The 25,186-nt window shown below is 46.8% G+C and overlaps 1 protein-coding gene and 1 long non-coding RNA gene across 2 annotated transcripts in view; both read left to right on the top strand.

Annotated features, from left to right (window-relative positions):
- LOC121499803 overlaps positions 1 to 1,661 on the top strand; it is a 48,823-nt gene extending 47,162 nt beyond the window's left edge. The window contains exon 4 of the long non-coding RNA XR_005990246.1: positions 1,533 to 1,661. This is a non-coding gene — a long non-coding RNA (uncharacterized LOC121499803). The remainder of the gene's footprint in view (positions 1 to 1,532) is intronic.
- Positions 1,662 to 19,603: 17,942 nt separating this feature from the next.
- Positions 19,604 to 25,186, top strand: part of CDH3 (cadherin 3) — a 45,484-nt gene continuing 39,901 nt past the window's right edge. The window contains exons 1-2 of the mRNA XM_041769872.1: positions 19,604 to 19,749; positions 19,917 to 20,010. Of these exons, the coding sequence (XP_041625806.1) occupies positions 19,693 to 19,749; positions 19,917 to 20,010 (151 nt within the window). The 5' untranslated portion in view covers positions 19,604 to 19,692. The remainder of the gene's footprint in view (positions 19,750 to 19,916; positions 20,011 to 25,186) is intronic.

The following is a 25,186-nucleotide window of genomic DNA, read 5'->3' as shown; positions in this document are numbered from 1 at the left end:
AGAGAGGCAGAGACAGGCAGAGGGAGAAGCAGGCTCCATGCAGGAAGCCGGATATGGGACTTGATCCCGGAACTCTAGGATCACGCCCCAAGCCAAAGGCAGACACTGAACCTCTGAGCCACCCAGGAGTCCCAAAACTTGTGTGTTTTAAAGGACGCTATTGAGAAAGTGAAAAGACAACCCACAGAATGGGACAAAAATATTTGGACATCATATATTTGACTAGTCTACTATCTGGAATATATAAAGAACTCTTACAACTCAACAATAAGAAGACAACCCATTTTAAAAGTGGACAAAGGATTTCAGTATACTTTTCTCCAAGGAAGGCATGCAAATAGCCAATAAGAACACTAAAAAATTCTCGACATCATTAGGCATTAGAGAAATGCAAATCAAAATCAACGATGAAATAGCACTTTACACCCACTAGAAGAATGGCTATACTTTTTTAAAATGGAAAGAAGCAAGTGTTGGCAAAGATTTGGAGAAATTAGAAACCACATGAATTTGTTGGTAGAAAAGTAAAATGGTTCAGCCACTGTGGAAACTAGTATGGTACTTCCTTGAAAAGTTAAACATAGAATTACCATATGACCCAACTCTAAAATATATATACCAGAGAACTGAGAATGTGTGTTTGTACAAAAAGTTGTGCGTGAATGTTCATAGCAGTATTATTCATAGGAACTGAAAAGTAGAAACAACATAAATATCCGTCAGCTGATGAATGGATAAACAAAAAGTGGTTAATCAATACAGTGGAATATTATTCAGCCATTAAAAAGGAATGAGGTACTGATACATGCCACCATGTGCATGAACCTTGAAAACATTATGCTAAGTTTAAAACCCAGATACAAAAAACTATGTATTGTATGATTCCATTTATATGAAATGTTCAAAATAGTTAAATCTGGGCAGCCCTGGTGGCTCAGCGGTTTGGTGCTGCCTTCAGCCCAGGGCCTGATTCTGGAGACCCGGGATCAAGCACCACATCAGGCTCCCTACAGGGAGCCTGCTTCTCCCTCTGCCTGTGTCTCTGCCTCGCTCTCTCTTATGAGTGAATAAATAAAATCTTTAAAAACAAAAAACAAAACAAAACAAAAGTTAAATCTACAGGTGTTTGCCAGGGGCTGAGGAGGAGAGAAATGGAGATTGATTACTGAGTTAGGGGGTTCTTTTTGGGTTAATGAAAACGTTCTGGAGTTAAATAAGAATGATGGTTGCACAGCCTAAAAGCTCTTGAATTCACCCCTTTAAGATGATGAATTTTATGGCATGTGAATTATATTGCAATAAAAAAAACTGAGTAATTAAAAAACCCAAGTTGGAAAATTCAGTTCCAGCAATTCTACTTCTTGGTACCCACTTTAGAGACACACACTTCCTTTACACCAGAGGTGTATACAAGGATGAGTACTTTAGTAGATTTAAGATGGCCACAAATTCTTTGCATTCCCTCTCATCAAAGATGGGGTCTATTTTCCCGCCCTTTGAATCAGAGCTGGTCTTGTGATTTTCTTGAACAGAAAGAATGCAGCAGAAGTGGCTGCTGCCAAGAACTTACAGCTTCTGCTCTCACTCTCTTGGAACATTTCCACCACCTTCTGAAGAAGTCCAGCTGGAAAGAGAAGGCCAAAAATCCCAACTGAAGCTCCAGATTGAGGCCATCATAGGCCAATTAGCCAAGCTGCCTGCTGACCACAGCTACTGAGCGAGTCCAGGTAAGATCAGAAGATGCATTTGTCAACCCACAGAATCATGAGAAATAGCCAACTGTTATTGTTTTAACCCACTATGTTTACCCAGCAATAGCTAATTGATACAATACTGGGGCCACTTGCCTGAAAGATCAAAACTTGGGAAACAACCCAAAGGCAGGCTGGATGGTACAGTGGGTAAGAGCCTGAACTTTCATCCTAGAATTGGGCCCCAAACCACACCCTACCACTTACCAGTTGTGTTAATGATGAGAAATTTTATTTATCTTTATTTCGTCCTAGGTGAAGAATTCAAGGGGTTGATATACAGAGTGGACTTGAGATCCTTTCTGGTAGAGAGGAACGCTATTAAGTTTTGGCCACCAACAAAATGTGGTCCATGTATGTGCTGGAGGTGGTAAAGGAGTAAATCATGGGCAGCCCCAGTGGCGCAGAAGTTTAGTGCCGCTTGCAGCCCGGGGTGTGATCCTGGAGACCCGGGATTGAGTCCCACATCGGGCTTCCTGCATGGAGCCTGCTTCTCCCTCTGCCTGTGTCTCTGCCTCTCTCTTCGCTCTCTCTGAATGAATAAATAAATAAATTTTTTTTAAAAAGGAGTAAATCATATATATCAAATTGGACAGTTCTTAACAATAAGATTGTACAGAAAAAGCAAGTTGTCAGGCTATTACGATTATGTAAAAGTATTTTTTAAATGTAAGGAGGAGCACATAAACCACCTCAGAGTGTTTGCCTCTTTGAAGGTAAAGATGGGAATGGATTTCTAAGTAGAAATCAAGTATTTTTGCTTTAATCACAATATTATTATTTCTTATTATACAAAAAGGACACTGGTTGCATCATTTTGGGAGAAAACGAACACTGAAACTCCAGCATTGGTTAATTTGGTTTGGTGGGAATGTTTTCATCTTCCTCGTCCCTCAAATTCCTGTAATTAATTTAATTACAATGGTTCCAAATCTTCCTTCCTGCATGTAGCGTGGGGGGCTAGCCTTCTCCAGCCAGCCCTGACACCTGTCTCATCACAGGCAGGCTCAGCACGGTATGCACAGCACCTGGTACTGCTCTCCAGGGCCCCCCAGCTTGGGCCCACCCATGCCCACAGCTGGCTGTATTCTTGCCAGAGTTTCAGATCTCAGGCTTTGGTCCTCAACGTGCTTGAAGAATATCAATTCATTAGGTTCACCTGACTGAATATAAGGGGTTTCTCAACCCCCCAACTCCTCTGCAGAGGGCCCTGACACCCTCCTAAAAGCAGCTGAGGGTAAACCGTGGGGAGGAGTGTTTGTATAGAAGGTGTCTGGAAAAGGCAACACAACAGAGGCACATGCCAGAGGCGATATCCTTCCGTGGCAGATGCCAAATGGAGGATTTTATCAGGCTCTTTAAATTTTTAAAGACTTATTGGTGATGTTTTGTCTTGCTGTCCCTGTTTTAGTGAATTGGTTCTGGCGTCCTTAACTATTGTGTATGATGATGTGAGAGCAAAGACCTACAAAATGCAGATTAGCAGGTGGGGGCCTGGGCTCTGGGACTCAGGAGACCTGCTCCTGGATTCTCCTGTTTGGACCCTTCTCACTTCTCAGGCCAGGGTGTTACACCCAAAGGGAGATCCTAAAGTTGTTCTTTCTGATTTTCATTGATAAGTTCTGGGTTAGACACTCTGGAAAATTGGAGTTTGGATAAGACTGGTTTTTGCTTTTGTTTTTTTAAGATTTTATTTTTAAGTAATCTCTATAGCCAATGTGGGACTCAAACTCACAAGCCTGGGATCAAGTGTCGCATGCTCTACCAACTCAGCCAGCCAGGAGCCCCGGATAAGACGGGTTTTTAACTCACAAATAACACATGCTCTGTGTAGAAAACTTAAAAAAAAAAAAACACCCACATATAAATAAACCAAAAAAGAAGAGACAGAATACCTATCATGTACTAGCACTGTGCTAGGACCAGGGATATCATGAGCAGCAAACTGTTAATTCCATGAGGACACACACCCTTTGTTATGTTTAAAGGCTGACACTGGACTCCCAGGGTGTGATCCTGGAGTCCCGGGATGGAGTCCCACATCGGGCTCCCTGCATGGAGCCTGCTTCTCCCTCTGCCTGTGTCTCTGCCTCTCTCTGTGTGTCTCTCATGAATAAATAAAATCTTTTTAAAAAAATTTATTTCTCAATTTTTTTGATATAATACAATCTATTTCTCAATTTAAAAAAAAGAAATGTTCTAAGAAGTATTTCTCAGAGTATAGTCCTGGTATTAGGTGGTTTTAAATCACATAGACCTGGACTCCTGGGTTGCTCGGTGGTTGAGCATCTGCCTTCGGCCCAGGGCATGATCCTGGAGTCCCGGGATCGAGTCCCACGTCGGGCTCCCTGCATGGAGCCTGCTTCTCCCTCTGCCTATGTCTCTGCCTCTCTCTTAGAGAGAATAAATAAAATCTTAAAAAATAAATAAATTACATAGACCAAAAAAAAAAAAATTCCCTGGAATTCTCTTTCAGTCCTCCAAGGAGAAAATCTCACTTTGATGTTGATATGTCTTCAATGTCTAACACTTACTGATTTCCCTTTTTAAACAGAATCGGTCCTAGGCTCAGCCTCCAGCGAGCAATAATACCCAGCTGAAATGGATATATGACATGTTTTTCATTTTCTTCTTTTTTTTATGAAGTAAATTCTACACGGAATGTGGGGTTCGAACTCACAACCCCAAGATTAAGAGCTGCATGCTCCACTGACTGAGCCAGTCACCCTCATATTGTTTAATTCTCTTTGAACTGATTTTTTATTTATGGCAAGTGTGTATTGGTTTCTCATGTGATGTTGTAATATTGCTTTTTTAGAATAAATGCTTCAAGCAAATTTAAATTAAAAGTGAGGGCAGCCCCGGTGGCTCAGCGGTTTGGCACCTGCCTTCGGCCCAGGGTGTGATCCTGGAGACTTGGAATCGAGTCCCACGTCGGGGTCCTTGCATAGAGCCTGCTTCTCCCTCTGCCTGTGTGTCTGCCTCTCTCCCTGTGTCTCTCATGAATAAATAAATAAAATCTTTTAAAAAAGGAAAAAAATAGAAGTGAGTTGATTTTTTATATTTATTTATTTATTTATTTAGTGATGTCCGGGACAGGAGTTGGGGCAAGAGAGAGAATCTCAAGCAGATCTGTGCTGAATGGGAAGCCCAACTCGGGGCTCAATCTCAGGACCCCAAGATCATGACCTGAGCTGAAATAAGAAGTCGGCTGCTTAACCAGCTGAGCTATCCAGGCAACCCTGAAAGTGAATTAATTTTAAGACTAATTTTAAATGTAGAGCACCCGTGGTGTAAGGATGGGGCAGAAATAAAGATGATTCTTCAATGACTAAAGTTTGGAGGACACTGTTCTAGTAAATTCTATCTAGAAATAAAATAAACCCTCACATGACTCCACACACATCTGTAGCTACACCCTTGATGAAGAAAAACTTGTAAAGAATTGTCTATCCATGCTTCCTCACCTCTATTTACTCTTCTGTCTAATCTAATCTAGTTTCTGGGTTGATTTTCCAGTGAAACTTTGCTCCCAAAGACCTCAAGCAGCCAAATTCAATGGACATCTCTCTGACCACATTGTTCATGGCCTCCCAGCAGCCTTGACCCAGCTGATGATTTCGTCTTTTCTGAAACTCTTTCATTTTTGGACTTCAATCGTCTGGTTTTCCTTTCACCTTTCTTAGTCCCTCCTCCTCTGCCCAGTCTTCAAATACCAGAGCACATCAGGGCTAATCCAATGTGTATCTGTGTCTGGCTAGCTCCAACTTCACAATCCAGATGGAACTCTTGATTCCTCCTGCACCTGATTCTATTTCCATAAGTAGCAGCATCTCCTCCTTTCCTTCATCCTCAAAATCAATCTATCATCAAGTCTTGTCGGCTTCACCCCAAAGCTCTATCAAGAATCTGACCACTCTACTCCATCTTCCCCTATGGTCCTAGGCAAGCTCATCATCTCTTTTCTGGACCCAGCACCAGCCTCCTCTCTTGTCCCTTACTTTTATTCCTCCTGCCCACGGTTCATTCACACAGCAGCCAGAAGGATTATTACAAAATATAAATCAGTCTATGTTCCTCCTCTGCTTAAAATTCTTTAGTAGCTTTCTTTTTTTTCTGGAATAAAGGACCACTTTCTATGACTGCAGAGCCCTATATGATCTGGCTCTCACCTATTTCTCTAATCTTACCTCATTTCTCTCTCACTGACTCGTTCTGCTTCAGCCACATTGACTTTTTTGTTTTTGGTGTCTAGAAGTTACTTACCTCAGGACCTTTGTACATGCTGTTCCTTCTGCCTGAAATACTTTCTCCCCACTTTTCCATGATTGGCTCCTTTTCAACCTTTAGGACATAGCTTCAGTGTTGCTTCCTCAGAACATCTGACCATTCTATCAAAAATGGGCTTCCCGGGATCCCTGGGTGGCGCAGCGGTTTGGCGCCTGCCTTTGGCCCGGGGCGCGATCCTGGAGACCCGGGATCGAATCCCACGTCGGGCTCCCGGTGCATGGAGCCTGTTTCTCCCTCTGCCTGTCTCTGCCTCTCTCTCTCTCTCTCTGTGACTATCATGAATAAATAAATAAAATCTTTAAAAAAAAATTATAAAAAAAAAAAATGGGCTTCCCCAGAGACTATCTTGTTACTTTATTTCCATTTTAGCACCTTTAATAGTCTGTAATTATCTTGTTTGTTTACTTATCTACTTTTTTAAATTATAAACTCCATGAAAGTAAGGACCTTGTTTATTCGATTTACTGCTGCATGCCCAATGCCCAAAATAGCATCTGACATGTGGTTGGCCCTCAATATTTCTTGAATATAATGGAGAGGTAAGAGGTGATTAGACTGGGTGGAATCTTGACAGAGCACAGTGGGGAGGCCTTTGGGGATCTTAATCAGAGAAACAAAGTGATCAGACATGGCAAGGGTTTTTTTTTTCTTTAAAGATTTATTTATTTAAATTAACCACTCAGGAAATGAGATGTTGGCTGGGATGCGGAGAAAGGGGAACACTCTTACATTGTTGGTGGAATGCAGGCTGCAAAAAAAAACAGTTACTTAATTTTTTGAGGAACCGGGGATGCCTGGGTGGCTCAGCGGTTGGGCATTTGCCTTCGGCTCAGGGCATGATCCTGGTCTGGGGATCAAGTCCTGCATCAGGCTCCCTGCAAGAAGCCTGCTTCTCCCTCTGCCTGTGTCTCTGCCTCTCTCATAAATAAACAAACAAACAAACAAATAAAATCTTTTAAAAAAATTGAAGAACCCTATCACCCAGCAATTGCACTACCAGGGATTTACCCCAAGATACAAATGATCTGTGATCTGAAGGGGCACCAGCACCCCAATGTTTATAGCAGCAATGTCCACAATAGCTAAACTATGGAAAGAGCCCAGATGTCCACCAACAGATGAATGGATAAATAAGATCTGGTACACACACACACACACACACACACACACAGTGGAATGCTACTCAGCCATCAAAAATGCAATCTTGCCATTTGCAATGACGGGGATGGAACTAGAGGATATTAGCTAAGGGAAATAAGTCAATCAGAGAAAGACAATTATCATATGATTTCACTCATATGTGGAATTTAAGAAACAAAACAGAGTATCACAGGGGAAAAAGGAAAAAAAATAAAACAAGATTAAATCAGAGAGGGAAACAAACCATAAGAGACTCTTAACCATAGGATGCAAACTGAGGGTCGCTGGAGGGGTGGGGGTAACCAGGTGATGTAATGAGCACTATGTGTTTTTTTTTTTTTTTTTAGCACTAGTGTTAGATAAGACCGATGAATCACTGCCTTCTACCTCTGAAACCAATAATATATTATATGTTAATTAATTTAAGTTTAAAAAAGATTATTTTAGAGGTTGAGGGAGATGCCGAAGAAGAGGGAGAGGGAGAAGGAGGAAGCAGACTCCCTGATGAGCACAGAGCCTGATGAAGGGCTCAATCTCACTATCCTGAGATCATGACCTGAGCTGAAATCAAGTGTCAGATGCTTAACTGACTGAGCCACGCAGGTGCCCCCAAGACTTGGCAGTTTTAAATGATCAGTCTGACAGTAGTGCAGGAAACACGTTGGAGGGAGACTACGGAAGGCTATTGCAGTCATCCAGGAGAGAGATGATAGAATACGGTGCACAAAGCAGGGGCAGCCCTGGTGGCTCAGCGGTTTAGTGCCGCCTGCAGCCCAGGGTGTGATCCTGGAGACCCGGGATCGAGTCCCACGTCGGGCTCCCTGCATGGAGCCTGCTTCTCCCTCTGCCTGTGTCTCTGCCTCTTTCTCTCTCTCTCTCTCTCTGTTTCTCATGAATAAATAAATAAAATCTTTAAAAAAAACAACAACAAAGCATTCAGCAGTTAATGATATGGAATAAGGGTGAGTTACTACCCCCAATGAAGCAGGCAAGTAAGGGATGCTTGAACTAATGAGTAGGTAAAGTTCAGAGTCCAGAGATAGATTTGTGTATCCTCTGGAATTTTTGAGCTTCCTTCAGTGAATGCTAGAATTTCTTACCCGTATCAAGTTACTTGAGCTGAAGTCTGATAGTTTATCCTCCATTCATATTTGCATCCTCCTACTTGTGTTCCTCCTCATTGCCATGAGCTGGGAGGGAGAATTTCAAGGAGCGAGCTCTAACACTTCTCATTAGCTGTGTGACCTGGTAAGTCACCCAGTCTCTCCGAACTCAGTTTCTTCTTTTCCTCCTCCTCCTCCTCCTCCTCCTCCTCCTCCTCCTCCTCCTCCTCCTCTTCTTCTTCTTCTTCTTCTTCTTCTTCTTCTTCTTCTTCTTCTTCTTCTTCTTCTTCCTTTTAGATTTTGTTTATTTATTCATGAGAGACACAAAGAGAGAGGCAGAGACACAGGCAGAGGGAGAAGCAGGCTCCCTGTGGGGAGCTCAGTGCGGGACTCAATCCCAGGACCCAAGGATCACAACCTGAGCCAAAGGCAGACTTTCCACCACTGAGCCACCCAGGTGCCCCTCAGTTTCATCTTCTGTAAAATGAGGATGCTGATATCTATTCTGTCCATTGCAGGGATCAGGGAATAACTGTACAAAAAAATGTTTTCAAAATGCAAGAAAAAGTATTACTATTATGTCATTCAATAAATATTTATTAAGTAGCTCCTGAGTGCCAGCCACTCTTGGTGCTGGGAGTATATCAATAGAGTGCAGGGCGGAGACAAAAATTGAGCCCTTATGGGGTTGGTTTTTTAGAGGTCCATTTAGATTCTGGGATTTTTGGATTTTGATCATAGTTTCCAAATTGTCAGATAACCTTAGACCCCTGTTAAAAAGTATAGATTCTTGGTCTAACCACAGTCTTGGTCAGAATGGGGAAGGTAGAATGGAGGAAGGATTCATGAACTCTTCAAAATTATTCAGAAAGGACTGATGATAAGAGATTAAGTGGATTAAACTGCCTTTTTTTTCTTTTCCAAATTCTGATCAGCTGCTCAGCAATCCAGCAATCCAGTATGTCTGTTCATACACTGAGTTTTCTAAAACATTCCTAATCATAAGTGGCTTCAGATGGCTCCTAGGGAAAACAAGTCCAAACATTAGAACCAGCCACATGACCTTGAAGGAGCAGAGAGCAGAGGTGCTGTCCTCGGCGGTGTTTTTGTCTGCCATGGAGCTTGCTGTGCAACCGTGGGCAGGTCACTTTCCTGTTCTGGATCTAGGTGTCCTCATCACCAAAACAAGGTCACGGTTTCCTGACTACCAGTTCACGGAGGAGTGCTGGGTTTGCTGCTTCAAAATCACCTGGGAAGCTTTTAAATATCCAGATTCCTGGGCCCTGTCGACCGGCGAATATGATTCAGTAGAGCTAGGATGGCATCCATCACCTTCTCTATTTTTAATTAGCTTTCTGGGCAATTTTTGATATGCATCCAGATTTGGGATGTTACTTAGGGTAGGTCAAACTCTCTGTGCCTCAGTTTTGTAAAACGTAAATGTAAAATGTAATCTGTCAAATGTGATCCTCAGATGGTGGATTTGAGTAAGTTAATTTCTATAATGAGCTGAGAACACTGGCCCATACTGGGTACCATGGAAGTTTTAACTCTTCCATCCAATCGAGAAGGCAAAACCACCGTGAGTCTTTAAAGCAGAGGGAACCGAATGCAGACATGATGGAGAGGCTGAGAAGTCAAATAGGGGACAGGGATGCAACCTATAGATTAGGCAGAAAGATGTCATCCACTACCTAGCAGGAAACGAGGGAAAAGGTGGTGTTACTGGAGCCCAGATTCTGGATCCACAGAATGGACCCGCAGCTGGAGCTATAGACAAGACACAGCCATTGCCAAGACACTGCTGCAGGAGAATGAACACCCTGGCTGGTTGTCCCACCCTCCAGTCTCCTACTAGTGCTTCCTACTTACTGGCTGACCCCAGCAGGAAGTCCTCTCTCAAGTGAGCTGTGGAAACCTCATCTGCAGGTCACCCATGCCCCTCAGGGGAAGGATGAAGAATGGCTTTGAGAACAGATTATTATTATTTTGTCACTGTTATTGTTACTATTATTATTTTCTTTAAGTCTCTTTTGGCCATATAGGTCTCAAAGTTTCTAGACTTTAGCTAGCCACTCGGATCTTCAGGGCTTTGTGAGTGCTTATTGATTAATTGATTCTATGCACTCAGTGTACACACATACATAAATGCTTGGCCTCTGATCTCTGGAAACTGACAGCTCAGGTTTTGGCAAAAATTTACTGATGCTGAAGGCTGCACAGCCCCTCCCAAGACTTAAGGAAAGGAAAGGTATATGAATCCGATTTCCTGCTGGGGATCAGTAGCCTCAGCACTTTGCAGGCTTCAGAAGTGATACATGGGAGCAGCTGGCCAGTGACATCACCAGACCAAAAGGAAGGACCCAGAAAAATCAAGAACAAATATAAAGAAGCAAGACCATGGAATCATTTGTGCAGAGCACTGGGCAGTAGAGGAGAGGGACAGGAAATAGGGCCTCACCTAGTTTTAAGACTACTTCCTAGAAAAATCTGCAAAACACCAACTTGTCTTTGGGACACATCCCCCTAAGTGTGCTGTGTGGGAGTGGAGATGTAGGAATTTTGCTACCAAAAATGGGCAGAAAAGCTCTTCCTAAATGTTTCCAGGAGGACCCAAAATTTAACCTTGAACCAGGGGCAAATATGTTCATCTTAAGAGTTTTTTTTAAGAGAAAGGACTGGATATTGTGGAATTCTTCCTAATATACCAAAGACCTGCTTCACAGATTCATTCTTTCAGCAAATATTGATGAATAATGGTTTGGCAGCTAGTTCAGTGAGCTTTGGAGTGAGGCAAAACTGGGTTACACTATGGCTTTGCCTCTGCCTAGCTCTGGGGTCTTGGGCAAGGGACTTTACCCCAATTTCCTCATCCGTGAAAGGGAATAATATGAACTACCGTGTAGAGTTGTGAGGATTGGAATGAGTTCATGCATGAAAGTAACTAGTACAGAGTCTGAATCCAGTGTGTGCTCAGGAAATCGTAGTAGTTCATTTTATTATGACTCGTGCTATTTGTAGGATACTTCTCAAAACACTTAACCCTATATTAGCTCATTGGATCTCACCTCAGCTCTGTGAGGTGGGTCAGGCAACCCACACTGGTTTTGCTTCTACTATGCATCTAGCACCCTGTCAGATGTTTATCAGTTACATCCTGTTGATTTCATCCATTCAGTATGTATTTGATATTTTATGCTAGGCTGTTCTGTGCATTTAGGCTACAACAGTGAGGAAAGACAAAAACCCTTGTCTTTCATAGAGGATACACTCCATGAGGGAAGAGGGACAATAAACACAGTTTAAAAAACACTTAGGTTTATCATGTTCTAAGGTGTTTTATGGGGATGCCCAGGTAGCTCAGCGGTTGAGTATCCGCCTTTAGCCCAGGGTGTGATCCTGGAGACCCGGGATCAAGTCCCATGTAAGGCTCCCTGCGAGCAGCCTGCTTCTCCCTCTGCCTGTGTCTCTGTCTCTCATGAATAAATAAAATCTTTTAAAAAAAAAAGATTGTGTTATAAAAAGTGTTTTATAAGTAGTGGCTCATAATCTATGAGGAAGGTGTTATTTTGCTTATCCCATTCTATAGATCAGCATACTGGAGCACAAGGGAGTTGGAAGTCACTTGCCTAAGATCTCATAGATCAGGAGAGCTGAATTCAGGATTTAAAGCCAGACAGTATGACTTTGGAGTCCTTGCTTTTTTTTTTTTTTAAGATTTTAAATTTATTTACTTGTGAGAGAAGTGGAGCAAGCACAAGCAGGGGAAGGAGCAGAGGGAGAAGGAGAAGCAAACTCTCCGCTGAGCAGGGAGCCCAACACGAAGTCCATCCCAGGACCCTGAGATCATGACCTGAGACAAAGTCAGTTGGTTAATCAACTGAGCCACCCAGGTGTCCCCTGCCCTTTTTTAAAGTAGGCTCCACACCAAGCATGGAGTCTAATGCAGGGCATGAACTCATGATCCTGAGATCAAGACCTGAGCTGAGGGGCACCTGGGTGGCTCAGTCAGTTAAGTGTTTGCCTTTGGCTCAGGTCATGATCTCAGGGTTGGGCTCCCTGCTCAGTGGGGAGTCTGCTTCTCCCTCTCCCTCTGCCATTCCCCCTGCTTGTGTTCCCTCTCTCAAATAAATAAATAAATAAATAAATAAATAAATAAATAAAATCTGAGCTGAGATCAAGAGTCGGATGCTTAACTGATTGAGCCCCCCAGGCACCCCTGGAGTCCTTGCTCTTAATCATTACTGTGTGTTGCCTCTCACAGGAAAAAATATATATGTACTAGTAAATCAGGGTATGATAAGGATGACCCAATAGAGGGAAGCACAGCTGCAAAGGCTGGAGACAGGCCACACCTGGTGTGTTCTGAGAAGCACAAGGGAGGCGAGTGCTGGAAAAGCAGAGTGAGCATGTATAAGATGAGCCAGGGAGCGAAAGACACCTCAGGTGGGAAGGATGCTATTGCCTTTTGCTGAGATGGACAAATTGTAAGAGGAGCAGGTTTGTAGGAGCAGGTCAGGAGTTCAGTTTGGGATAACAGGAACAACTAGCTGCAGAGGGCTTTGAGGGATTAAACAACTCACCCTAGGTCATCCGGGCAGTCGTCTTTAGAGGCAAGCTTCAGACCCTTGTCTGCCAACCCTAACTTCAGTACCACACAGGCCTTTTCCTGGGTGGGTGTCGTGGGGAATCTGCAGAAGTTATAATCTGACAGTCCTAATCCCTGATCCCAAGGAGCTTCCAAGGAGGGAGAAAAGAGGTGCTGGAGAGTAAGGGAGAAAGACAGAGTAATAATGCCACAGATTCCACACCACCGTAAAGAGCATGAGCTTATTTTTTTAAGAGATTTTATTTATTTACTTGGGAGACTGAGTGAGAGAGCATGAGTTGAGGTGGGGGCAGAGGAAGAGGGAGAAGCAGACTCTCAGCTGAGCAGGGTGCCTGATACCGGGCTCGATCTTGGGACCCCAGGATCATGACCTGAACAGAAGGCAGATGCTGGGATCCCTGGGTGGCGCAGCGGTTTAGCCCCTGCCTTTGGCCCAGGGCGCGATCCTAGAGACCTGGGATCGAATCCCACGTCGGGCTCCCGGTGCATGGAGCCTGCTTCTCCCTCTGCTGTCTCTGCCTCTCTCTCTCTCTCTCTGTGACTATCATAAATAAATTTAAAAAATTAAAAAAAAAAAAAGGCAGATGCTTAACTGACTGAGCCACCCAGGCGCCCCAGGAACATGAGTTTAAATGGGAAGTGCGGACAAGAAGCACAGAAAAAGTGCTTCTGTTTTTTTAATCAGGGAAAGGTTTACTTTTCTTGCATTTATTTTTCTTTGCTCTCTCATTTTGTGCACTTATTTTTGAAAAAGCAAAGAGTGAGGGTGCCTGGGTGGCTCAGTCAGTTCAGCATCTGACTCTTGGTTTCAGCTTGGGTTGTGGGGTCAAGCCTTTTGTTGCGCTTCACACTTGATGTGAAGTCTGCTTGGGTTTCTCTCTCCCTCCCCTTCACCCACACTCTCTAAATAAATAAATAATATCTTTAAGAAAGAAAAAAGCGAGCAAAGAGTGAAAGACTTAAAAAAAAAAAGTGTGAAAGACTCTTGACTCTGTGTGGAGGGTGTCAGGGACAGTACAAACATCTTAGTGTTGACGGCCCAGCTCTGTCTGACATGGGAAAGCCCCAGAGGCTCAGGGTGCTACGCAGGCAAGTCTTTCCCCACAGATTGCCCCCAGTATTGATGCTTTCCCATCATGACAAACGCATATTCCCAGGCCAGGCCTCTCTCCTGAACTGACATCTCCAATTACAGCTTCCTCAATATGCCGCTACCAGGCATCTCTAAATACAACCCAATTTGAAGTCCTGATCTTCCCCCAATCCCAAACTTGTTCTACCTGCAATGAGATGCCAAGAAGCTCACCCTGCGGCAAGGATTCGTGTGACTTACTAAGGAAGGGTTCTCAGGAGGAACAGGGAAAGAAGTGGGAGAAATAAGATAGAGAAGGCAAGAAGGGGAACACCTGGTTGGCTCAGTCTGAAGAGCATGCAACTCTTGATCTCATGATTGGGGGTTTGGGCCTCATGTTGGGTGTAGAGATTACTAAAAAGAATAAAAAATAAAAAACAATAAGATAATTTAAAAATAATAATAATAAAAAAGAAGGGGCACCTGGGTGGCTCAATCGATAAAGCATCTGACTCTGGATCTCAGTTCAGGTCTTGATCTTAGGGTCTTGAGGTCAAGTCCCGAGTTGGGCTCCATGTCCATTTTAAAAGAGCAAGGGTAAAAAAATAAATAAATAAATAATAAAATAAAATAAAATAAAATAAAATAAAATAAAATAAAATAAAAGAGCAAGGGTGTTATTTTGGGCCGAGTCTCCGCAGGGTAGTTTCAGCCTGACCCCCAGAGGAATGCTGGATGTAATTACCTCTGGGAAATTGGCAGGTGAAAAGGGGGCTGGGCTTCCCTATTACAGTATCAGTTGGTCACTGGCTAAGGGCTGGGAAGTGAGCCCCTGGGTACTTCCTTGCAAGGCCAAAGGGACCCCAATAGCAGATGAGCAGATCTCTGAAGAGAGTCACATGTGCAGGCTACTAGAAGCATCAGCACACAGAAGCCAAGAAGGGGGAGCTCAGAAACCATCAAAGGGACCCCAGGGAGGATCTGAGCAGTACCCTGACAGTGTCTACCATACACACCTTCCCAAACTCAAGAAATGGCACTGCTCTCCTCCTGGTTGCTCAGGCCCCAAACACTGGAGTCATCCTTGACCTGCTCTTTCTCTCATGCCCATATCCAATCTTTTGGTCAATCTTACTGTTGGCAATATCTTTATTTAAAAAAAATTTTTTTTAAAGTAATCTTTATGCCCAACTTGGGACTCTGTCTCTCAACCCCTGAATCAAGAGTCTCATGTTCTACTGACTGAGCCAGCCAGGCACACTCTGGCAATTGCTTTAAAATAAACCCAGAATATAATCACTTTTTAAAAGTAACTTTAAAAATCGTGGTAAAATTCATATGACATACAGTTTAGTGGCATTAAGTATATTCACATTGCTGTTCAACCATCACCACCATCCATCCACAGAATTCTTTTCATCATACAAAACTGAAACTCTGTACCTGATGAACATTTTGTTTATTCACTTACCTAAGGATGGACACTTGGACTGCTCCTGCCTCTTGGTTATTGCAAATAATGCTGCTATGAACATGGATGTTCAAATATCTGTTTGAGCCCCTTCTCTCAATTCTTTTGAGTATGTACCCAGAAGTGGAATTGCTAAATTATATGGAAATTCTATTTTTAATTTTTTTTAGTAACTGCCATGTTGTTTTCCAAAGTGGCTGCACCATTTTTCATTCCCAGCAGTGCACAACTGTTCCAATTTCTCAACATCCTTGCCAACACATTATTTTCTGCTTTTTAAAAAATATTTGTTTACTTGAGATAGAGAGAACATGAGGGGGGTGAGAAGGGAGAAGGAGAAGGAGAAGCAGACTCTCCACTGAGCAAGGAACCTACCTGCCTCAACTCTGACTCCATCCCAGGACCCAGAGATCATGACCTGAGCTGAAGGCAAACAGGCAGACATGTAATCAATTGAGCCACCCAGGCACCCCTCTGGGTTCTTTTTAATTTGATCATTTTTATCCCTTCTACGATCTCCACCCTAAACCAAGCTGTTTAAATTTCTGCCTGTTGTTTGCAGTAGGATCCAGTTGACCTCCCTGCCTCTACTTCCATTCCCTGTGGTCTCAATGCCACTCCTCTGCTCACAGTCTCCAATGTCTTCCTCCCCTCCCACTCAGCAGAAGTCCAAGTTCTTACAATGGCCTATGATGCTCTGCAAGATTTGTTCCTCAACTTCCCAGCTCTGACTCATTTCCTACTTGTCACCCTACCCCAGCCATTCTGGTTTTTTTTTTTTTTTTTTTTCTGTTCCAAGTAATCTACTGCCTCAGGGCCTTTGCCTGGGTTTGTCTGCCTGGAATGCTCTTCCTTCATATCCTGGGTGTAACTTGCTTCTTCATTTCTTTCAGGTATTGTTCAAATGCCCATTTCTCAGGGAGGCCTCTTGGCATCACCCATTGTGCACCCACCCCTCATCCGTTTTCTGCCTTTCTCCTCCTGCCTCATGACTGGAGAGAATGATCCCTCGACACTGTGCCAACTGAGCTTTCTTGCCCTCAGGCTTCTGGGTGGGTTTGGCCCACCAGGAGATGAATGGCAAAAGGAGGAAGATGCTGAAGATTTCCTGCATCTTACCTGCTCTTGGCATTGAGTGAGTGGCAGGACATGGACTGCATTTGGGAGAGGTAGTCCTTCCTCCACTCTCCAGCTGCCTGCCAACTCCCAAGTATCAGTGACATCATTTCTTCCCTTGGCTCTTCATTCCTCAAAGTTCTAAGGCCTCTCTCTTATTGGTCCCTCAACATCCCTTTTGATTCTCTGAACCCTGCCCATTCCTTTAGTCCCTTCACTGAGACTTGAACCACCCAATCTGGAGTCTGTCTCTTGTTGGCCCCCACTGAAACACCTTCCAGATCACATTCTGTATAGTCTCCAACCCTACCTTCTGTCTCATGTGTTTTTTTCTTCCTTCCTTCCTTCCTTCCTTCCTTCCTTCCTTCCTTCCTTCCTTCCTTTTCTTTCCCTCCTTCCTCTCTCTCTCCCTCTCTTTCTTTCTGTCTCTTTGCCCATTGCAGGGCTTGAACTCACAGCCCTGAGATAGAGTCCCAGGCTCCACCAACTGAGCCAGCCAGGTGCCCCTACCTTCCATCTCAGGAACTGGCACTTCCTATTTCACCCTTCTTCATCTACACAGCACATATGGTCTTTAAAAAAAAAAAAAATCATTCATTCATTCATTCGAGACAGAGAGAGAGGCAGAGGCATAGGCAGAGGGAGAAGCAGGCTCCCTGCGGGGAGCCCGAGGCGGGATTCCATCCCAGGAGCCCGGGATCACGCTCTGAGCCCAAGGCAGATGCTCGACCGAGCCACCCAGGTGCCCCACAGCAGGTATTATCTAACACACATTTACTTCTTTGGTTATTCCCTCCCCCCCCCCCCCCCCAACTCTCCAGGCTGCAGACTTGTAACAGTTTGCTCAGTGCTGCATCTCCAGTGCTCGGCAGACAGCAGGCTACCGGCGAGGGCTTGCTGAGCGAACGAAGGGACCGGCCCAGGGGCCAGGGGGAGGAGCGGAGAAGCCCGCAGCGCGGCCCCGCGGCGGCAGCGCCGACTCCCGACGTCTCCGCCCGCCCCGCCGCGAGGCCGAGCGCCCGGGAAGCAGGCGGAAATGAGCGCGCGGCACGGCCCTCCCGCCGGTGTGTACTGGCGAGGGCCTGCGTCCCGGGGCTCGTCTGCGGTTAACGGTCCGCTTGATGGCTTCCTCCGGCTCCGGGCGGGCGCAGCGGCATCTGGGGCCGAGGAGAGGCGGAGCCGCTGGTGCCACCGGGGCCTCCGCGCCGCGGCGCGCCCCGCGGGGACCCAGCCTGCCCTCCCGCCGGGAAGGCGACCCCCGCGGGGCCCGGGCTCTCCCGGATACTCGGTGCCAGTGACTTGCTTTTACATCAGCTGCGGAATTCAAGGGTCACATTTCCTAGTGTGGGGCATGCGACGGTGCTAAGGACAGAAACCACGCTCGGGGCGGGGGACAAATTAGGCCGATGTTTGGCCACTTGCTCTGGGCTGGGTACTGAAGTTAGCGTTTTAAATGTATTGATTATTGTTTCTATGTATTGATTCATTTAATCCTAACGTAGGGACACCTGGGTGGCTCAGTGGTTGAGCCTCTGCCTTCCGCTCAGGTCATGATCCCCGGGGTCCTGGGATCGAGTCCCCCATCAGGCCCCTGGCAGGGAGCCTGCTTCTCCCCCGTCTCTGTCTCTACCTCTCTCTGTGTGTCTCTTATGAATAAATAAAATAAATCCTAATGTGTCAAAACTTTAGAGGGCAGATGTCCCATTCATTTAATGTATGTAGAACTGAGCCTCAAAGAAGTTATTTCACTTGCCTGAGGCCCTAGTACTGATCATGGTGCAACACAGGTTCAAACACTGGCATTAGGGCACCAGAGCCAAAGCTCGGCTGGAGAGAGGACTATCATGGTCGCAGCACAACCTTCCTCCTAGCCATAGGGCCTAGTGGTTGGAAAGACAGCAGGCCACCGGTTGGTCCTTGCAATCTTCAAACCCCTGAATCTGAGCTGGGGAGGAGGAAGGAGAGGGAAGAGGAGGTGTTAGCCTGGGTTCTCAGGGCAGCTGGGGAAAGTGGAGAGACCTCAGGGAGCGCAACGTTGGGAAAGCTCAGCCAGCTGGGGAGACAGTGCAGCAGGGTGGGGGGATTGAGTCTCAGGGTTTCTGTGTCCGGGCCCCACTTGTGTGTCCCGAAGAGGAAAGCACTTCAGGTCTAAAGTAGAGGGATGAACTCCAGCTCATCCACGTTTCTTTCAAGAAGGGGGGGCGGCAGGGTTAGGGGAGCTGCTTATGCGGGAGGCTCACTGGAAGGCCGCTTGCATCGCAAGTGCAGTTTTCACTTAGACTCTATTCAATATTTCAGACGAAACAGCCGAGGCTTTATAAATGTCTATTTTTTTTTTTAAGTATTTGCCTTTTACATGTCATTTATATTTAGTGGGGAAAGGCGTCCCTGGAGATACTGGGGCTGATAACCGCCCCTCTATCTCGCCCCCTTTGGCGCCAGGACAGCCTCAGAGCTCCGGGCCTCCTCTCCTAGCCTCCATTTACTGGGCTGTGCAATGGAGGTACCGAGTGTTCCGCAAGTTGCAGCAAAGTCTGTAACGCGGCCTCTCTGCGCCTCACCGCCAGGTTTAAGCCCTACTTAGTGTCTCCAGGGCGGGCTGGCGTGGGAGACGGAGGAAGAGGCAGGGGGCACCCCCCCCCGTAGCCGGTTGTGGGGCGGCCACACCCGGCCTCCATCAAAGCTTTGGACAACAGAATGCCTCGGGGGGTATGAATGGGGCGCCTCTTGTTTGCAGTCGGGTTCAGATGCGTCTCCATTTCTTTCCCCCACTGCAGCCTCAAGGCACAAAAACATTTTTCTTTGCGTGCTGCGGAGGCTGAGAAGCGGGGTGGTGTTTTGTTTGGTTTCTGTCTTGCGTTTTCCCCCTAGAACCCAGAATCTGTGCGACAGAGCCTGGGTTCCCGCCAGGAGCGGCTGCAGGCAAGTCGGGAGGCCACAGCGCCTGCCGCACCGCGCGGGCTGCGGCCCCACCTGCGAGGGGGCGGGACCGGGCGGCGTCGGGCCAATCAGCGCCCACCTGCGCTCACCTGGCCCCCGCCCGCTGCCGCCCGCGGACCGCGCGCTCAGAGGGACCCCGAAGGCTCCGCGAAGCACCGGCCGGCCGTCGCGGCAGCTCCTTCGTCCTTCATCCCGCAGCCATGGGGCTCCCCAGGGGGCTCCTCGCGTCCCTGCTGCGCCTCGCCCTGCTGCTCCAGGTACGCGGCGCCCGGCCCGGGCGGTCCGGCTGGGCGGGGTCCGCGCGCGGCGGCGGCGTCGAGCCGAGCGGTGCGGGGGCTGCTCGGGGCCGGGCGGCGTCTGGCGACGGGCGTGCGGAGCGGGGCACGCCTGCGAGCCACCCCTCTGCCCCTTCCCTCCCGCGCAGGTTTGCTGGCTGCCCTGCGTGGCCTCCGGGAAGGCTGACGTGACGCTGGAGGCGCGAGGCGCGGAGCTGGGGCCCGGCCAGGCTCGGAGGAAAGGTAGGACCTTCCCGGGGGTGCCTGCAGCGCCGGCGGGCCGGGGGCTCACGTGGGCGCGCGACGGGGAGGTCGGGGCTCGAGTGCGGTGGAAGGGGAGCGGCGCCCCCCGACCTCGGCTGCTCCCGGCCGGGCCGGGGCGGCTCACCTAGACCTCCCTCGGGGTGCGGGGCGGTGCGCTCGGCCAGCCCGGACCCGGGCAGCTGGGCCGCAGTCCTCCCCCCGCCCCCGCGCAGGTGTGCGGGTGAGCCGTGCCCCGGGCAGCCCCCGCGCCCCTCTCGGGCCCCCTTTGTGTACCGCGCTTTGTGTCTCCGACAGACAGACCGGGTCTGTTTCTCTTCTCCGCGCTCCCCTCCCCGCCCCCCTTCTTCCCCGGCAGCTGGAATGCGCTCTTAACCCTGCCCTGCCCGGAGGGCCTGCGCCCCTCCGCCTGCCTGGAAACTGGGCCTGGCACACCTGGGCCCGGGCCATCGCGCTCGGGGATACTCCTGCCCCCCGCCCCGCCCGCAGGCTTGGACTGGAATGTTGGGGGAGGGGGGCTCCCAAGCCCGAGGTCTTGAGCTGAGGCCAGAGTGGATGGGAGATCAAAGCGCATTTTTGATCACCCAGTTTACTTGGCCCTACCCCACCCCCCACAAGTTCAAAAACTTGAGAACTGGGAGTCACTTTGGTGCGGACAACCAGGGTGTTGTGAGACCCAGGCAGCTGCCGGCTGGTGGGAGCCTCTTTCCCTCCGGCCAAGACAGGACAGTGTGTGTGTGTGTGGTGTGGGGGTGGTGGGATACTCCACCGATCAAACCAAGTTCTTAAACAGAGGTGTAACCCAGGATCCTTGGGTGGGGTTCAGGGGATCCCTAACCTATGAAAGTGTTTAAGAACTTGCATGTGCATCTTCCTGGGGAGGGGGAGCTACAGTTTACCTGGCTTTCAAAACAATTAAGAACCTTTGCCACTTAGCATTTTTCTAATGCCTTCATCAGCATACCTCTCACCCCAGGTACAAATTACCTGTTTGAATGGAGAAGTGCCAATGCCTAGGGGACAGAATGGCTCTCCTTTGTTTCTCTAAAAGAGGACTGAGGTCTGGAGTCCGTAGGAGCCTTCCCCCCCCCCCCTTCTTTTCCCGAATAACCCTGCAGATTGACAAAACAATTAACACCCAGGCTAGGCCAGGCTCCTTCAACTCTTGGCTGTAGGGAGCCAAGCAGAGGCATTAAGAGGCCATGCCTCATAAACTTTAAATTCTTGCACATGGGTTTATTACTGACTGGCTAACAAACTGCAGCTCAGCCAACCTGTAAAAATGTTAACTTGGGCAGGGCCCCAAATCCAATTCCGGCTCCCTGAGGAAGCTTTATTGCTAACCAGACCTCTGCCAAATCTGTACTCCCTCCCCGTCATTGTCAAGTTCTCTGACTACAATCTCAAGGCTTTTGAGTGTTGACTGTGCCTTATCTTTCTTACTGAAGCAAGAAATAGCAGATTAACTGTCACTTCACTAAACTCCAGGTTGTTGAGGGGAAGCCGTGATCAGGTTTTCGATTTCATGGTCCAGTTGGCGAGTGTTTCCTGGTGACGTCAGGCATTTTAAAACTTTTGAGAAAATTCTGCTTTCTTGGATGTCTGGTTTATGATTGTGAAAACGGTGGGTTCATGCCAGGAGCACACCTGGGTTATAAAACAAAGGGTAGGTTAACGTGCTTAGCTAACTCCGAGCCTCCCTGCAACATGACTGGTTCTTAGAGTAGTTTTCCTGTGAAATAAATAGGCTGCTGCCGCCTTTTTTTTTAAGCAAGATTCTGGGGCGAGTTGGTCCCAATAAATTGAGACACTCCCCACAAAAAATATTGATATTTTTCTCCTTAACTCTAAGCTGCTGACATCTTTCTCTACCTCCCCGGTTTTCTGTTTTCAGTGCATAGGATGGATCCAGCCACGTTGAAAGGGTTATCCTGAGGGTACATACAAACTCTCAAGTTTGGCCAAGCAGACAAGTTTCTTTATTGCTAAGGAACAATTGCCCCTGTTGTTCGCCCCTGGGTTATGAATATCATAGGTGTCTATGAAGTTGAGCTCAAAGAAATGATCTGATATAATTAATACCTTGTTTGCATGTGCACTTTACTCTTCAAAGCACTTCCACAACTCTGAGCTTGCTTTGTCCTCCTGACACTCTCTTGAAGCTGGTAAGGTAACTATTAAACAGCTTGAGTTCTTAATCTCAGAGTTGGAACTTCAGAGAGCCTGTAACCCCAGCCCTGCTGGATGTTTCAAAGGTGGAGACACAGAAGCAGCTTAATGGGTTCAATTTGCTAGCCTGAACATTTCAGGAGCGTCCTTGAGGGTCACAAACATGATTTTTACCTTTAGGTTTAGTCCCAGGCAGGACCTGATACTTCACAGGATGCCCAGTAGGTATTTGCATGAATCATGATCATCTCATGAAGGTCTGCCTGCTTTGCAGATGAAACCTGAGCAGTTGTGGCTTCACCAAAGTCATTACTACGGTGACCAGCTGAGACTTGAATGAAATTTGTGACTCCTAAGTTCCGTGGCAATTTTTACTACCAGAAAGTGGGAGGTTGAGGGGCGTCTGGGTGGCTCGGTTGGTTAAGCATCTGCCTTCATTCCGCTCAGGTCATGATCCCGCTCAGGTCATGATCCCGGAGTCCCTGGATCCAGCCCTGTGTGGGCTCCCTGCTCATCCTTCTCATCAGGGAGCCTGCTTCTCCCTCTGCCCCTCCCCCTGCTTGTACTCTCTCTGCTTTCTCACTCTTTCTCAAATAAATAAAAATAAAATCTTAAAAAAAAAAAAAAAAAAGAAAGTGGGAGGTGGAGGAAATGAAGTGGAGTGTTGGAGCACCAGATCCCACAGATACCAATAACAACCTCTGCCCTAAGAGCAATTAGTCATTTGTTCGTTCTTATCAGAAGGTTTTCCAGAAACATTCCTGTAGGGAAACTGGCTTAGATACAGTCTCTGTGTCCTAATGATGAGGCTTGGGTCAAGTGAAGCTGGGCTTGCCTGGACCAAGAGCAAGAGGTTAATCTGGAGGGAGGCACTGCTGGAATGTTTCCCCCCTACCCCAACCCCACAGTCTGAGAGGGTGCCTTCAAGTGTGGTCTGGAAGCAAAGACAAAGGAGAGGTGGGAGGAAGGAATTTGCGTGGTATTAGTACAGTGATTAAAAGCAATTGACCTAACTTGGTCTATACATCCTAAAGGACAAACAGTTGAGAGAAGCACCTTAATTGCACTAAAAGAAATCCAGTACTTCATTATGGCTCCTCAGCAGGTTCAGCTCACCCGCAGTGTTTGAGTAAGATTAAAGGTAACCCACATTAGCTTTGGTAGGAAACTGCAAAGTTCAGTCATGAATCTGACTGAGCATGAATTAACTTCAAGATGATCTTGCTTATTTCAACTTGTGTAAAAATTACCTTTTGTATTAGAGCCTCCATTCTGGACCATGCCCTCTATTTATATTTTATTCTTTCAAGATACATACATTTAACATCTGTATGTGTCAGGCAGTGTTCTAGAACCACAGCTAAAGTAATGGACAAAAAGTTCCTGCCTTTGGGGAGCTTATAGTCTAATATTTTTTTATGCTTATGATCACCTTGTGAAGCAGGTGGTAGTAACTCTTTTTTGCTGTAAAAGGAGGTAAGCAACTTGGCATAAGGTCAAGGCAATCAGCAGTGAGGCCAGGATTTTATTTATTTTTAAAATTATTATCTATTTTTTTTAAGTTATCTCTACACCTAACATGGGGCTCGAACCTATGACCTCAAGATCAAGAGCCCTATGCTCTACTCACTGAGCCTCCCAGTAACCCCAAGGTTTTAAATCTGGGGGGATTCCATAGTAAATCTGCCTCAGTAATGAATATTTGGGAACTGGGGCTTTGAGCCTGGCTGGCTGCCTTCCTCACTCAGCAGCTGGCTAAGGTTGGTTGCTGAAGCCTGTTGCACATCACTGTTAGCTTGTGCCTGGGGAGCAGGTCCCAAACCTCCTGTCTCTCTTCCCACCTCCTCACATGGCACTCTGTTCCTAGGTTACCCAGTGCAGGGTGCCCTCAACCTCCCTGCTGTGGGGTAAGGAAGGCATTGCTTACGATGAGCAGTGAATTTCTAGGGCTGCAAACTATAGCTCTGCCCAGCATTTGAAAGATGATGGAGGAGAATGAGGGAGAGGAGGGCCTCTCCTGCCTAGATCAGTTGAGGCTTTGGTTCTGAGGCTGAACTGTCTCCATTCAGAGAACCACTGTATTGAAGAATAACAAATGTAGAGGAAAGTGCCCAAATGATAAGTGTGCAGCTCAGTGAACATCACAGATGTAATACACTCACGTATCTGTACCTAGATCAAGAAACAGCATTACCAGGGCACTTATGTGGCTCAGTCAGTAGGCATCTGACTCTTGATCTCAGCTCAGTTCTTGCTCTCAGGATTATGAGTTCAAGCCCCATGTTGGGCTCCACGTTGAGTGTGAAGCCTACATGAAAAGGGAAATGGGTAGCAGGGTGGCTCAGTTGGTTGGGCATCTGCCTTTGGCTCAGGTCTTGATCCTAGGGTCCTGGGATCAAGCCCCACATCAAGCTCTCTGCTCAGCCCCTCTGCTTCTCCCTCTGCCCCTCACCCCATTTGTATACTGTCTCTCTCTCACTCTCTTGCGCTCTCAAATAAATAAATAAAATCTTAAAATAGCATTAGCAGCACCTCAGATGCCCCTTCCTTCCCATTCTCTACCCTCTCCAGCTGGAGAAGCACTATCTTGACTTCTAATACCATAGATTAATTTGCCTGTATTTGAATTTTATGTTAAAGAATCATACAGGAACACCTTGGTGGCTCAGTGGTTGAGTGGCTGCCTTGGCTCTGGTCATGATCCCAGGTTCCTGGCATCGAGTCCCACATCAGGCTCCCCTGCAGGGAACCTGCTTCTCTCTCTGCCTGTGTCTTTTCCTCTCTCTGTGTGTCCCTCATGAAGAAATAAAATCTTTAAAAAAAAAAAAAAAAAGAATCCTATGAAATATTCTCTTGGGTTGCTGTACCATGTTAGTTTCTTCTATAGTTCTGGAGATACTTGCAGGTGATTATTAGTGTCCTATCGTATCCCATTTTGTGATGATTGGTGCTTCTACTGTTGATAGGTATTTGACGAGTTTCAGGTTTT

Source organism: Vulpes lagopus, chromosome 10, assembly GCF_018345385.1.
Source record: "Vulpes lagopus strain Blue_001 chromosome 10, ASM1834538v1, whole genome shotgun sequence".
Lineage (NCBI taxonomy): Eukaryota > Metazoa > Chordata > Mammalia > Carnivora > Canidae > Vulpes > Vulpes lagopus.
Note: the sequence above shows the minus strand (reverse complement) of the source record. Positions and strands in the feature narration are given on the sequence as shown.